Raw genomic sequence first — 16,134 nt, 5'->3', positions numbered from 1 at the left:
ATTGGCATTTTGTGTGATTTGGCTCTTTCTTTCACTTTCACTTTTCTTTCACTTACTTGCTTTTTATTTTCATTAAAAATAAAAGCATTCAACAGGACAATGTAAAAACACCACCCCAAGACAAATCCATGCAGCGTCCAGCACACAGTGTGTCACCCATCAGCAGGGGGGTTTATTGGTCCACTGCAGTGCAGGTTTTCTACCTTCCGAGCACGAGGGAATACCACAGCCCCTTTTCTTTGTTTTCTCTGGTCATGTAGCACCAATTTCAAAAATATTTGTGTCATTCCAGTAGCAGCCCAGTTTGAAGCATGGGCCGTCTTTCCAGCCTTGAAATATTTCTTTAAGTGGCCTGGTAACTGTCGTGTGCAGGTTGTAAATCACTCTGTAAAGTGTTGACGAATGAACATATTTCATCTCTTCACATTTTGATTAAAAAATTTCATTAGCTTATCAGATGGGGAATGATGCTTCATCAGACTAATAAATTAGATTGAATTCATCTTGAAATGGTGTAATTATTTTTGTTTTTTTTTAAAGTGCCTTACATGACAGGAGTAATCACAAAGGTGATGGAGGAAGCCTGTCAAAACTGCGACTCACTCACTCTCTTTCCGTGTTTGAAGGGCTGAACCCATTCTGCAGAGAATTAAAGAAGACAGAACCCGCATAATCTCCCCATCATTTGACAACATCAAATACGACACATTTGAGATTGAAGAGTATCCGCTGTCAGCCCAGGGCTTCGACTGGGAGCTTTGGTGTCGCTACCTCAACCCACCCAAGTCCTGGTGGCACAAGGGCAACAAGAGTGCACCAATCCAGTAAGTGAACATCGCAGTGTCTTGATAGTTTAAAATTAATAATATAACATGCTATTGTTTATGTGAAATTAGGTAAACAGCTGTCAACCCTGCTAAAAGGGATAATTCATGCAGCAGTCATGAACTTAATATGTGCCATACAAGGTCACACTTCTCTTCTAGTCTCTGCTGTCACTATAGCAACTGTGCCAAGCTAACATTACCTGTGCAGAGGAACAAAACTGATCATCATCATCTTTAATCCCCCAGGAGCCCGGCCCTGATTGGCTGCTTCGTCGTGGATAGGCTGTACTTTGAGGAGATTGGCCTGCTGGATGAGGGGATGGAGGTGTACGGGGGAGAGAATGTGGAGCTTGGCATCAGGGTGAGTAATAATCCCCCCCCCCCCCCCCATGGGTCATTGTTCATCCAGGTAATCTGTGGAAAATTAAGTACGATAATGACACGTAATGGCTGTTGGGAGCGAGGTCACTGAGGACATCACTGTCAAAACACCAAACTCATTGAAAAAGTGTCATTAAGCTGCAAGCGATGCGGTCTGGGCATTTAAAAACGGTGTAGAGGTGGAGTGGCTGTTAGTAAAGAGATGAGAAGCAGGATATCCAGCCAGCATGTGTGTTTATTTTCATTAAAGGTCAGTGTTCTGCAAACTGTCAAACTCTGCTTTAGATGATAAACTGTCTCAGTTGAATGCAATTTATCTCCTGAACTCCGGTGAAAAGACTAAACCCAACAATTGACAATCACCCCCATTGCCGCCGGTGCCTACTGAGGACTAGTCTGACTGTAGACTGTTGGTATAAGCCTGTCATTGGGCACCTACTTCCGACCAATCTCCCCTTCCTTCTGCTATCTGTGTGTTACTGTTTTCCATATCCCTATTTCTACAGGAAACAGCAACAACACCCTCATAGCTAGCACCCTATACTCTGAAAATGGCAAGTTACTAACCTGCTCACTAACAGTACAAATGTAAACAAGCTAGCAGCTGTGTTTTTTTAATCAATACCAGAATGATCATTGGTGCAGCTGACACAGTAATCCCCTGAATACAAAACGCAACAACAATAACTTCTACTGGAACAGGTAGGCACGCATCCCACTGTTGGTATCTAGGTCTACACCGGACTCAGACTGTTAACTCACAGTGTTTCTCAGGCAATGTCTGTTTTACTTACGGTTCTGATGCGGTGGTTTATGAGCTGTAGTTTCCCAGGGAAACGCAGCGGCCTCTCTGGCGTCCTTACCGATCAGCTGCTGCGCCTCGTGGGGTCACTCAACCTCTGGAGCTGCTCTTTGCTGTCAGAATATCTGAGCTAGCCGGCAGGCTGGGTGACCGCCCAAAGACACTGCAGCCGTGACAGCTGAAGAGGTCTGTTTGTTTACCAGAGAGCGTACAGCTCACAATCAGCTATCAGCTCCACCGATAGCCTTTTGTTTTATAAACCAACTGCGAGACGCATTAACACCAGACAACCGCTAAACACACAGTTAGGAAATAGTCAAAGTCCAAAGCCTTCTCCACACTGCCAGGAATCAAATCCTTCCTATACAGTATATGCATTTTAGCTACCATGTGTAAGTTTTTAATAGTAGAACTCAATCCTTGTCACTGTGTTGTTCATTGATTTTTTTGCTGTCTTTGGACAAGAATCTGTGTAATAATCCATATCAGGCTTTGGCTTCACAGCCGGAACTTGTTAAAGGGGCAATTTGTAAGATAGCTGATTATTGAGCCTCATTCCCAGGTTGTAAAATAATGACGCTTTGGGTTGGTGAACAGCCTGAGCTGTTAACCCACAGCACCAGTAACACACCACTCAATAATCAGCTATCTTCCTCCAGAAACGCGTTTTTCACCTTTTAATTGGGTCCATTCATTGTTTGTTTTCATCTCTCCATGGGATTTGTTGACAATGAGACAAATATAGAATATCACCAATCTGATACTTTAAACAGCTTGAGTCAGGGGAACTAATGACAGTACATACATGCTTTGACAGGAACAAGTGAGCACAGGGGAGGAAATGATCCTTCAGAACGCACTGTGACACGCGCTCTCTAGTTTTAGGTAGAATAAATAATCACTGCTAATTAATCCGGAAGTCTGAATGATGACCTTCATTCCCCGGTGAGCTTCTGAAGCACATGTGAGAGTTGTACGACTGAAAGTCATTGTTGCTGTTAGCAGTGATGTGTGAAGAGAACGCCGACGTTGTTCAGAGCAGATAGTCGCACTGTGTCTGTAGTTATGTCACATTCTTCTCACAGTGCCATACTTAATTTGTACACCATCAGCCGCCCGGACTTGGATGAAAATCATTTTGGTGTGCATTCAGTTCAGCAGATGGGCCAGAGAAAGAACAGCCCTCCATAGGGATAGCTAATGATAGCACGCATCTACTGTACAAGGACATTAATGAAGCTATCAGCCTGTTCAATAACAGCGAGAGGCAAGAGACAACTCGGCTCCACTCCTGACTAGATTGCACTGGAGGAGGAAACGGAGGAAAGTTTACAAAAAGACGCCGCTGAATGTGGAAAATATTCATCTAGCTAATGATAGAGATGCAATCATCAGTAAAGAAGGGAGATTAGTCCCATAAGTCATCTTCCAACAGAAATTACATGCTTTTAGGATTCCTGGGCCTGATAATAGCCCCACTGATTGCTTTATAGTCAGACATACTGATGATTTTATCGCATATATTACAAACCAGGGCCCCTACTGTATGTATAAACAGCTTGGTGATAAGTTTGGTCCATTGAGCTCCGTGTTGTTTACTTGCTCGCTTATGTTGGACTGAAGGAACGCGCCCTTGTTTGGAGGTTAATGTAGTTTAGAGTTCAGTAATGCTTTTGAAACAGAGGCTGACACAGTGAGCTGAGACACAGGACTCTGGCTTGGCCCCAGATTAGAAGTCCCATAGAGCCCCAGCAGGGTCTGTCTCTCTGACTGTCTGTCTGTCGGCAGCGTATTGGTCATGCCTCCAGACCACCTGCCAGCATGCAGACTGGCTGCTGAGGGATCCTCAGAGACACTCTCAAACCAGGCCAACAGCTACAGGCTTTGGCTGAGGCTTGAAAGGGAAGTCCTGGGTGGTGTGAGGGTGAAATGAACCGCTGCTCTCAGTTCAAATTTTGTCACAAAGTGCAAGCTGAATATTTCTATCATAATGTTCGAGAATTATCATTCTAATTCTGCATAATGACAAATGTTTTGTCTGCTGTACATTCATAAAACATCCATGAACAACTGTAGTGGTGTGTGTGTGTGTGTGTGTGTGTGTGTGTGTGTGTGTGTGTGTGTGTGTGTGTGTGTGTGTGTGTGTGTGTGTGTGTGTGTGTTACACTGCATTATAAACCGTGCGCTTTAAATTCCTGTGAAATCATGTGTGAATTAAGCAGACTTTTTTGAACAATACACACCCAGTGCTATTTTTCCTATGCTTTTCCAGTCTCTCTGCTGAAGTGTCGTTGCTTTATATTTTTATGGGAGTGAATATCTATGAATTTAGAGTCTGTCCTCATCATCTAATGGTGTTAGAATGTCCAGTTCCTTATTTTATTCATTGATATTTTATTTTGAGGCAATTAATATTTGTAGACGGCAGTGTTGGAAGGCCAAACTCTTTGCATCTTGTAATAAATAACTGAAAGATGTTGGTCCTTGTGCTCTATAAAACATGACACGGTTAGAATCCATCACAGTGTGATGGTTTACTTTGCCGACTTGTTTATGGATGTGCAGCAAACCCAAGATATAGTTTATGTGAGGTTATTCTTTAAGTCATACTGGATGGAAGAGCTCACGGCACATTGGACTGGACCCTGAAACTAAATTGTATAACAAATGATTTCCCAAAACACCTGCGAATACTGGGTATTGCTGCCAGTGAAGCCAGGCTGGAACAATGCATCACAAGAAGACCAAAGCCGACATCATCACTATCAAGCAGTGCCAGGAAGGTTGTGCTGAGAAATGAGGATCATTGAGAGCTATGAAAAACAATTATGAGGCCGGCTTTGTGTACAGTATTTATGGACGTGGCAATAAAACACCATTACAGTCATAATAATGATACACACATTATCACTTTCACCCAAATGCTCATCATGCAATTTGTATTCAACATAAACAGAGTGCGACATTATGTGTGTTTTAAATAGCAATGTGAAAAGCACAGATAGCACCGAGAATAAATGAAACCTAGAGAAATGCAAAATAAACACAGTTCCTCACAGTGACACGTTATTCTGCTGTAATATTTTAAACACAATGTGATCAACTACTATTTTTTCCCAAAATTGTACATATTAATCAGGTTGTGGTCTGAAGGAAAAGGTTGATTTCTCCATATTTTGTTCACAATTGCAATCCAGTCCTTTGTCGGTAGGTTTGCCTAAAGCCACGTCCTTGTGATGGTTTTGTTGCCTGCAACCAAAAGCACTCTATGAAGATATTTATCCTGGGGCATGAGATTGTCAGGGATTTTCGCCCAGGTGTAATGTGACAAAAGAGCGATCAACTTTTATTCCAAAAATGTAACTTATTTCTGTAGCAGTCTCCTGCCAAAATGACTGGATAAGAGAGCAGCTCAGTCTGCCATTGATTTACCACACTGCCTCCAACATTCATCCTGACCCACAGAACCCTGCTTCAATTTTGGAGTCACAACAAAACGTGTTGTGTTCTTCCAGCAGGATTCTCGCCAAGGTCTTCAGTTTGTTAGTTTTAACCAGATTTTTTCTAAATTTCATTCCAATCATCTTAAGAAATCTCGTGGCCAGATTCTCTCCCCCATTTCTCTTTGACCTGAGCAGGAGTTACATTTTTTTATAATAACATTGCAAACGCGTTGATTGAGTTTAACTCATTTACCCGTTCTTGTTAAGCCTTTACAATAAGATTTATTGTTGCTTTATTAAGATTAATGTATACTTTATTATGCAGCGACTGGATTTAAAGCAAGAACAACGCCTTGTTAGGGTTAATAGATTTTTTAACTGTTAATAACTGCATAAATGAATTGTTTAATTTGCCGTTATTAACACATATGGTTTTGTTATGGTTGATAAGCATCTTCGTCTCTTCACATATACTATATATTATATATTATATATTTGATATCATTTACTTGTAGCAGATGTTCTGTCAATGAAATCTGTAAACTTTGATTATGCTGCTCTCTTCCGTACACGCAACATTTATTGCATGTCTGTCCATCCTGGGAGAGATTTCTTCCAACCTTTGTTCGAATCAGTGGTCTCAGGACAGAGGATTATGAATAAACAGAGGGCTATATAAATTAAATTGATTTGATTTGATCTTATTACCTTATTGTCTTATGACCTATTAACTAACACTTATTACAACGACCTCAATATAAACAGGGTTCTGTTGATTATCTAAATGTGCTCAATCTATCCATGTTAGCTTGTTAAAACAGTCTCACTTAACCTGAGCCTCAAAGCACATTCACTCAATAGTAATAGTAACTCTGAATAAATGACTGACGTACATGAACACTGTCAGAAAATAACTTAAATCTGCATTAAATATATGTCAGTCATTCTCTACCTACACCGCTGGTTTGATTTTCTCCATCATGCGAAAGATACAAAAGATGTCGAGTTCTGCCTAATCATACAGGATGAATAACAAAAGTTAGGCCATAATGACTCAGTCAGTAATTGCAGAACAGCAGCGATTGAGTTTCATGACCTCACTGCAGCTGAAAATCTATCGAACCCCACTGCGTAATCTCAAACCAACAAGACAATCAATGAGAAAGTCTTTTGTCTGACAGAGGTAATGTGAATTGTGATGTAGCACCATAGGAAATGCCACAGCCTCATGCGATATAAATTCTGCCTTGTTAACTGAAGAAATGCTGTTTGAGCCGTAATTACAGTCTAAAAATAAAAGTGGTTTAGAGTAACACTTAAATGATGTGAATATATTTCTATAATGTCAACGGTAAAGATCTACAAGCAAACACCAGCCCCCTAACAAAACTCTGATGGGCTCCAGAGTACATTATTAAACTTCTAACTAATCACTTTTTTTAATCACATTATCAACCTTTGTATTTTTGTTATACATATTTTAAGCTATACAGATAACGCTTGTTGTCATAGCTACAGAATGATCACAGTTAACGCCACATTACTACTGACAAAAACATTGCAACATGGTCAACGAGGGATGTTGTTATCATAGAAACAGCACATTTCTGACGTGTTACTATAGAGACTAAAGGGTATATATAGATCAAATGGCCACTATGCTTTATTTTAAGTGCACTATAATTGTGTAGCACTGTATTATATTTAACTGGCCTATCTACAAGCTTATGGCTTCATAATCCAATTTATCTTAGTTCATGATTTCACCCATTTACTGCGATTTCTCCTTTTTCTCCTGTGCCTCTTTGTCTGTGCCATTTGAAACTTTTCATCAGACATATTCTCGATTAGAAGATGAAATAAGCTTGTTGGCTGCAGTCGTTGCGGTGTGTCCAAGTGCAGCTTTTTGGTGGAGACGCCGGAGACGTGAGGCGACGCAGTAGTCGGCCTTTGATGCAGATAGTTCTTTGACGTCAGATTTCGTTTAGTAAGGGCCTTTACTCATCGTCCCCTCTGCCTGCTGATATGAAAGTCAGGTCATGAACATGTAATGTGAACATGATATGACACATACTGTAGAAATGTCAATATGGTATGTGGTCTGTGACATGTACAAATGTGAACTTGACTGTGGTTGGCAGCAACATGAATTGGAGACTGTTCCTTTTCAGTGTTGTAGATTAAGGAGGACTTGGGGAGGGTGAACACAGTGTGGCTGCAGCAGAGTGGAGTTGTGATAGTTTTTTAAGACACCCTCTGGATGGGAGCTACAGCAGCGCAGAGTGAATACTAAAACTCGAACACGGATCCCAGTGGAGAGGATGGATCAGATTTGACAGATCTGGTAGACAGCGAACCTGCTGGATCAGGTTTCGGTGGCTTTGTGTGATATTAACTTCTTGCTGAGATATGGTATCATTCTACCCTGCATAAAGTTGTATTCACCGTTCTGTTTCAGCGATATGAAAGTGCATGCATGTGCCTTGATTTACATATTTATAACCTCAAATAAACATCAAGGCTGCAGGAGTAACTGGAATATTGAGATTCAAGTATGAAAATTTAGTTCCAAATTGCACTCTTTGTATTGTGAAGAAAAAGCAGCGTTTTCATGTTTTGTCAGCTTCTATTTTTAATGAAAAAACCTCTCATGCTCTTATGTATAAAGTGCTAATAAAGGTTATGTGTAGGTAGAAAACTTGGCTTGTGATTATGTGAAGGTGTTATCCCCCGAGCAGGAATTCTTGCACGATATGTGAACATGTTTGAATGTTTATTATGTCTCCAATTCACACTTTTTCTGCTGATGATAACAATTGTGAGGGGGAAGGTAACTGCTTATATTAAAAAATACATCTAGTCCCTAGTCAAAGAGGTATTTTTGTTCTTATTGGATTCACGTCAATGCAGCAAAACCTGCTCGTCTGCGGACTTCTTTTGTAATAAGCGCCTCTCAAGTGGTTGCAACTGGTGGGATTTTCCCATTATATAGTAGATGTACCAGGAGATACCTGTCATTACAACTGCAAAAATTAATTTCTTTATAGTGTGGCTTCTGGAGGAGGTGGAATCAGTCTGCAGCAAGGAGAAAACACCATACTCTTCTGTGGGGTTTTAGGCTAGAGTCAGACAAGCGGATATAAATGTGAAATAATACATCATAAAACTGAAATCTCTGTGAATTTATTGGTCATTTGTTAGATATTATTCTAAATTATGAATGACATCAACCCGAGTTTGTGAGTCAGTGGTTGCATATGACTATATATAGTAGTGCAGCAAGAGTCAGATTTCCAAAGACATGATGTCAAACTAAGAAGACAACCAGAATGAGGCTAATCAGCCTAACACTAGCGATCCCTGGATAATAAGATAACGCAAACAACCAATCAAACTCATCCGCATCTCAAGCCTTCGAGAAAACTCCTCGTTTTTTTGTGATGCTAAGTGATACATTAATAATGCAAGTCGAGGATTCTTCACATTTCTGTCTGCATGGATTACTGCCGGCCTGTCTCCTACAAATTACATTTAAATGCATTTATTCTTCATTAGCGATTTATGTTCAAGGGCAGCGTTCAGAAACCGAGGAGGGTCAGCGAGTATAAAAAGAATGCTCGATGGTCATATAGCCCATTTAGCCTCAACACTGGCAGCCTGGCTTAATCTCCCATGTCAATTTCTAACAATCCGCATTGGAATTTTTATGAATAATTCTAAATAATAATAATGATAAATAATATTTTCTCTCACTTACACCCGGTTACATTAATCGTGTCCACACAGACAGCACTGCAACTGCCAGCCCTATCTTTCTACACTGAAGTTCCCTTTATGAGGATCAGTGTTGGAATATAAAGAATAAATGTTAGTTAGTTAATTACATTTCTGCAAAACCACAGAGAAGTTAAAACTGGAACTTTCCTCACCTTTGTTTAGGTCGAATTGTCTATTTCTCTCTTGTCACAACGCTGTGCTTAGGTTTAGGCGCAAAAACCACTTGGTTAGGGTTCGGACAACATCATGGTCGCCACGATCAAGGATGGAGACGGCCTGGCTTGCTGTCAAAAATTGCCCATTTTTGTCACCACTAAAAATGCTGAAAATGTCTGCAGGTCTCCTTAAAAAAACACCCGCTTTTGACGGCACAAAAAAGGATTGGAAATATCCCCAGGTGTCCTTTATAAATATCCACTGGTGTGACTTGAATTGCGTTCGGCCGTTTGACAGCCTAGCTGGCTGTAATATCAGCACCACCATCCCCTCAACCTCCCGATGTGAAAGTCGAGTAATAAGCATATAATGTGAACGTGATATGCCATGTTTGGTACAAATGTCAACCTTGGACATATCTGTGGTTTGAGATCACACTCGTGATGTGAACAAAATAGTTAAGATGCCGAATGTTTGACGTTTCACAGCAGCTGCTTGGGAGACTTGTGTGAGCAGCAGGGTTCTGTTTTCTTTTGCAGTGCAGAGTTTCCACAGTTTTCTAGTTGTTTCACCGTTACCTGGGGATAGCAACCAGGGAAAACAAAGCCTCTTCCTGTTTTGGTTGCACAACTGCAGATGTGCCTCCTTTGAACTCTTTGAGCTCTAGTTTTTTTGGGGGGGAATCCCACCAAGTGGCAGATGGAACAGCACAGTGAAAGCAAGGCTTTTAGGGAACCAATCTATAAGTGGATGGTGTCATTTTTCTACAGCCCACACACTGTGCAATCAGTATTTATTTCAGAATGATAAGTCTGATTGTCTATTGCCAGTTTATAAAGCTCTGCAGTCAGAAACATGGGGACCATGATCATCTACACCAACACTTAGGACTGATTGTTAAGTTATCTTCCGCTATACTGAAATGGAGCAGATGGATTAGCAATTGTGAAAAGGTTTATTTTGACTGCAACTCCCAATTATTTTTGTTATCCATTCATCTTATTATTATTTTCTTGAATAATTGATTAGTTGTTTGGCAGATATGTCAGAAAAACATGAAAAATGTCTATTTCAAGATGCCACAGCCCACAGTGAAGTTGCTGGTGTCAGTTTGATGCCGTGTAAGACAAAGAAAAGCACCAAATCTTCAAAAGTTGTCAAAATAATGACTCAAAAAGGGAGGCCTCAGCTGACGCACACGCTGCTTCAGTGACTGAGTGGATTTTTAAACTAATTTTGCTGTTGAATCATTTATTTCCGTTGATTTAATTAACAACCACAGCGAGCATGAGGGACGTTCACCCTCGCTTCTCACCAGTCTGATCAACCCTTCTAATAATCTTCTCATCAGCGTCATCATTTATTAGGTAGAACATAGGATACTTTACATTATGTTAGGCTATTAGCTCCAATGTGAAGCATTTTCAGTTCAGTTCAGCATCAGCCTCTTGGAGCCATGTATGTTGAGGCATAAAAGTGGATTGACTGCGGTTTCCAGTGGCTCTTAATGTAATGTACTTACACTCAGTTCTTATAAAAAAGTACAAGAGGATGCACACGGACTACAGAGCAGCTTCTTCCTCGGGCTCCTCAGTTCATCCTCCACACTCCACAATAGATAATAGTTTTTTTGTTTTGTGTGTAGAATGAAGGGACTACAGCTTGCGTTCAGTTTTACAACCCTGTGTTGTAGAATGGTAAATAATTGAAGCTTGAACTTAGATAACAGCTTAAACGTAAAGGACAACAGCTGCAGTGTGAGGAGAAAATGTGGGATAATTATTTCATTCTTCTTCATGTACATACAGTTTATATTTATGCATGCTGCAGTGCGTACATGTCGATGGAATAAGAAAATAACCGATAATATATAAATGTTTTATAATGATCAAGTATAATACATATAAAATGTCATACCATCATATATTCTGTTCATACTTATTACTTTTTTATATGTATACATATATACTGTATACATATGAACCTTATTCCTGCTGTTCCATACCCATTCCCTTTTTTTTTTTACATCTCATTACTTCATACCTTACTGCGTACTTTTGCTATTATACTCTTTTATTTTATTTCTCCATTCTTAAATTAACCTATTTTAGTATTTCTATAGCGGCGTTTCTCAGCCGAAGAATTTCTCACGACTTTACTGTAACAACCAGAGTGACAATAAACATCTTGAATCTTGAATCTTAACCACAATAGGTGTTTTGTTTCAGCAGCTGCTGTTTCAACTGTTCAAGCTGTTCTTTGGCTCGTTGTTTTTATGTTTGGTATGATTATTGTAGTTTCCTTGGACCAACCTACTCAGATTGCCATGACAACTATTATTGAGACCAATATGTACAACTAGCAGCACACCGTAGGAAAGTACTCATGTTGATAAGAATGAATGTGTAGATTTGATTAGCGTTTATGGAGGCTGAAGGTCTGTGGTGGAGATGTATCCTGTTGATTTTGTCTGTAAATGGTTCAGTGTGGAGAGGACAGGAAATAGACTCCCCTTTTCAGAGACTTGATACACATACAGTGGCAACTTGATGCCAATTGTCTGCTTCAACTCTGTGCTCTGGGCAGCAAAATAGGAAGCTCGGCTTTACCTTTAAAGTAAGTCTGTGCTTTGATGTGCAGGGGTTTATTATCACAAAATACTGAGGAAATGTGAAATGAATGCAGTTGGAAATATTAGGAGGTTTTTTTTCTTTTTAAAGCCAGGTATTGGTTTCTGGGGAGGGGGCCAGCAGAGGCGGTGCAGGGAGATGAAAGCAGATAGCTTCAGATACACAGTGACGAGTATAAAATGAAAAAAGGAAATTCCTAAAGCAGCATAGTAAATCACAGAGAGAGGGAGATATGGTCGAAAAGTTCCTGAGGTTCTGCTCATCTTGTCAGCGGGCAACAGAAGTATGTCTTTCCTTTGCTGTTGCATTTCTTTTCAAGTTTCGACAGCTTTCATTGACAAGGTGTCGCCACATTTTCACAACAGAAACAGAAAGGATGCATCACTGCTACACGTTTCACAAGAAGCTCTGTAGACTCATTTTTCATCTGATTCCTGTATTGTTTTGAGTGCAAATTAAAGAATAATTCATAGACCTCACAGTGTTCATCCCAAATATGTTGACCTGGATTTAGTAGTGACTGAGCAGCCTGTTAGAAGAATGATGCAATATATGTGAGGCCTTTCATTTTTTAGTTTTTCTTGTGGTATCCTGCTAAGAAAAAATACATTCCGAGGCAGCTGCTATGTTTCTATCATATCCTTGCATCTAGTGGCATTCAAATGTCTATCAGCTTTTATTAAGGGGAATGATGTTTATCATGAAAATGCACCGCACCTCATCATATCCCTACCTCCAGCTCGCTGAGATGACTCATGGCATGACTGATGCATGAACTCATGGTTCTCCAGATCTCAGCCCGCCCAGCTTGAAATGAGACCTTATCATCTTTTTAAGTCCTCTGGTGTTTACACTATTTTCAGCAGCCTGATTGAGACATGCCACGGTGCTCCATCAGAAAAGGAAATGAAAGCAGTGTTTACCTCTCTTATGATTTATTGTAAACAGGGAAGGAATGCATTTGTAATTTCAGTCCATGACATAATGTCAAGATGAAGAGAAGCACTTTGTAGCTCAGCAATAGTAAGTTTGGTATCCTATCATGTAGTGACCAGTTCATACTTCAGCAAAAATATCCTGAGGTAATAAATATGGAAGCCTATCTTATTAATAAGAGAGAGGGCACGCCCCTTCCAGTGTGTACAGCAGTCAGTGGTGAGAGAAAAATAAATTCCTGATCCTGTTTGAATTGTGCCTTAAATTACACATATGATGTTTGTCAATTTAAAAGATCATTTTGCAAGTCAAGAAAGTCAGTTTGTTGTAAAAAATAAAAATATATTATTTTGTTTTCTGTATCAGTGAGCGCATATACGTCACCAACATGGCTGTCACCTCGGCACAGAGAAAGTATTTTAAAAAGTGAAAATCACAACAAGTCTTCTTGAAAACTGCAGTTATATGAAATGAGTCAGTCAGTTTTGTGAGCTAGCTAATATAAAGGATCGCCTGGTTTTGGTGAGCTTAAAGTTGAGTCTGTAGTCTTTCTAATTATGTACGTTCACAGGCTTGTACTCAGTTAGTTTTATGACCAACTGCGACTTTCTCCCATTAAAAGAATATCTATTAATTTGACAAGCATCATGTGTGTAATTCATGGCACAATACAAACTGGATCAAAGAATTATTTGTATCTGGCCATTCACTCCCATGTGTATTTTTTCTGAAATCAGGTTACATAGTGGTCCATGGTGGAAGAGGTGTAACTTTGCCTCTCTATGTGATGATGAGAAGGTTACTGTAGGTTTGACACTCAGGCCTTACGTTCACACATGCAGCAGAATGCAGTTTACAATAATGACATCTGTAACTTTATCACTCAAAATTAAGTAATTTTGTGAGAAGTTAACAAAAGCTTCTCATTTCTAGCCAACTACGGTTAGTTTTATTAGCTTAAATGATGACTGTCACTCACACAATTAGCTCCAGCCAGCTAGTTTTAGTGACTTAATTAAACGTTTAACCCTTTAAAAAGGACCATTGATGCTAAATGCTGATATCACGCTAAAAGAGTTCAGCTAAAGCTACATATGCCAGGTAAAAATCTGCATCCTCATCAGCTGAAGATCTGTGCTGAAGTCATAGAAATTAAACTAGCAGCATTGTTGTTGTGCTGCAAGGTCGCTACTTGGTCGTAGTTAAATACAAATGAGCATGATAGAGCTAACATCAGCCTAAACTCTGGTCCAGTAGCATCCAAGACAAAATGTAGATAGCTAATGACACACTAACCGTTACACCTTGAAATTAAATCATGGCGAGTACTGTTCGGTAACATTTGCAGCCCACACAGTTTATATCTTACAATTTGTCAGTTTCAGTAAGGCAATAGTCAAGTCCTGATGTCCCCGTGCACGCTGCCTCAACACGGAGAGCATTCAAAAGCTTCACACACCTGCTGTGCGGTGGTTTCTATCATGAAACGTGCTTCTGTTCCAAATACAGAACTCTGAGGAGGGAAATGGCATACCAGAGTTGTCAGTAGATAATACTGAGCATTGAATGAGCAGCAGAGACATGTTTTATGCTGCATGAGTGATTTTTGACATTTTCCGTACATCTCCATCCCTTTTATTTATATATATTTTTTGACTGTGAAAGTCTTGAAATCTGTTGTAACTGTGACGTGACTTCAAGCTGCTGCCGTTCTTAGAGAAGAAGAAAAACAGAATTTCACAGCCGCTGTTTCAAGTCTGCAGGGGGCGACTGCTCGACTCTCTAAAATTAGATTTTGGGTGGTGCACTTAAAGGCAGCGAACCATAGCCAAAAACGGAGGTTGCAAGAAGTTCAAGAAATAATTACATAGATTGACAATTCAATCATTAAAAATGTATTTTGTACAGTTTTATTTGACATATTGCTGCACGATAAAGCTGCATCATTATCATGCTTCATATCCTCAAAGATTTACTGAAATAACCTTGTGAGTGCTCCCATCAAAATCCAGTTTAAGCCACTAGACGCTGGTATCTGTCTGGCATCACTGAAGACAGACAAATGATTAAAGCACTTCCACTCACATTACATGTACATTAAAGGTATTTAGCTCTTGCTCTTATCCAAAGCAAATTATGATGAGGGCAGCAGTAAAATTAGCCGAGGCTCGGGCTGATGGAGCCTTGATAATAGATCTAAGCAAACACTCTTGTACTCTTGTGAGGAAGCTTCAGAAAAGTTCAGCGAAAAGAAATTAGAGGAAGAACAGGTAGATAGCGAGGAAGATCAGATTTAGACAGGAGCATATTTGCGAGAGGATATGGCAGAGGAGGCTGTGATACAAGCAGGAGGAGGAGACGTGAGGTATTTCTTGAAGAGATGACTTATAGGCTTACAATGGGAGGGAATGGTTGTGCTGTCCTGACAGAGATGGAGTCAGGCAGATGGGTGGAGTGAGGACCTGACTTTTAATGACAAAGCAGACTCAGACGTGGACATAAAAGTTGTGGAGTGGTGATTTGATTTGTTTGTACCGCAGCGAGAGTGAAGTACGGTACCACCCGTAAATGACACAGACCGTGTTAGAACGTTTTTTAAACCTAACAGCTAGTTTACACTTTTGTGAGAGCGTGGACGTGCAGTCTCTCAATCAAGATCGAGCCACCGTCTTGGAGTAAAGTGCAGTGTTTGTTGCAGTGCTGCAGATGCTTTCCGCTTCTTCTCCGCACAGGAAAAACACATTGTATGAGTCACCATGTAAATTAGATGGTGGGTTTGATCATTCGAGGGGGGTGCACTTCTGGATACAACTGTTTCAAATCGGTGTATTTTGAATGGAATAACAATACAGCCCTCCTGAATGGAATAACAATACAGCCCTCCATGGTAATGAAAGACTCCGACTTCTATCTTGACAGTAATTACCCATCTATAGTGATTAATTTGGAAAAAGGCAGCAGACAATTAGTAGTTAACTGCAGGGGGCGTCACAGGCAAAAATGTGTTTCCTTGTCAGAAAGGAAGTTGACACTGAAGAATGGAGAGAGAATACAAGCTGTTATTTATTGTGTTTAAGGAAGTGCTGGAACATTTGTCCCGGTGTTTAGGGCGCCATTTACATCTTGATTAAGTATTGTGTTTAGTCGTGTTTGGAGGAATACAGTCTGCAGCTGATTATTTG

General features: G+C 40.1%; 1 protein-coding gene across 1 annotated transcript in view; it reads left to right on the top strand.

Moving 5' to 3' along the window:
• Nucleotides 1–16,134, top strand: part of galnt18b (UDP-N-acetyl-alpha-D-galactosamine:polypeptide N-acetylgalactosaminyltransferase 18b) — a 79,482-nt gene that overhangs the window by 41,055 nt on the left and 22,293 nt on the right. The window contains exons 5-6 of the mRNA XM_073464785.1: nucleotides 627–824; nucleotides 1,074–1,188. Of these exons, the coding sequence (XP_073320886.1) occupies nucleotides 627–824; nucleotides 1,074–1,188 (313 nt within the window). The remainder of the gene's footprint in view (nucleotides 1–626; nucleotides 825–1,073; nucleotides 1,189–16,134) is intronic.

Source organism: Pagrus major, chromosome 4 (assembly GCF_040436345.1).
Source record: "Pagrus major chromosome 4, Pma_NU_1.0".
NCBI classification, from domain to species: Eukaryota; Metazoa; Chordata; class Actinopteri; order Spariformes; family Sparidae; genus Pagrus; species Pagrus major.
The sequence above is the reverse complement of the archived record's forward strand: the minus strand, read 5'-3'. Positions and strand labels throughout refer to the sequence as shown.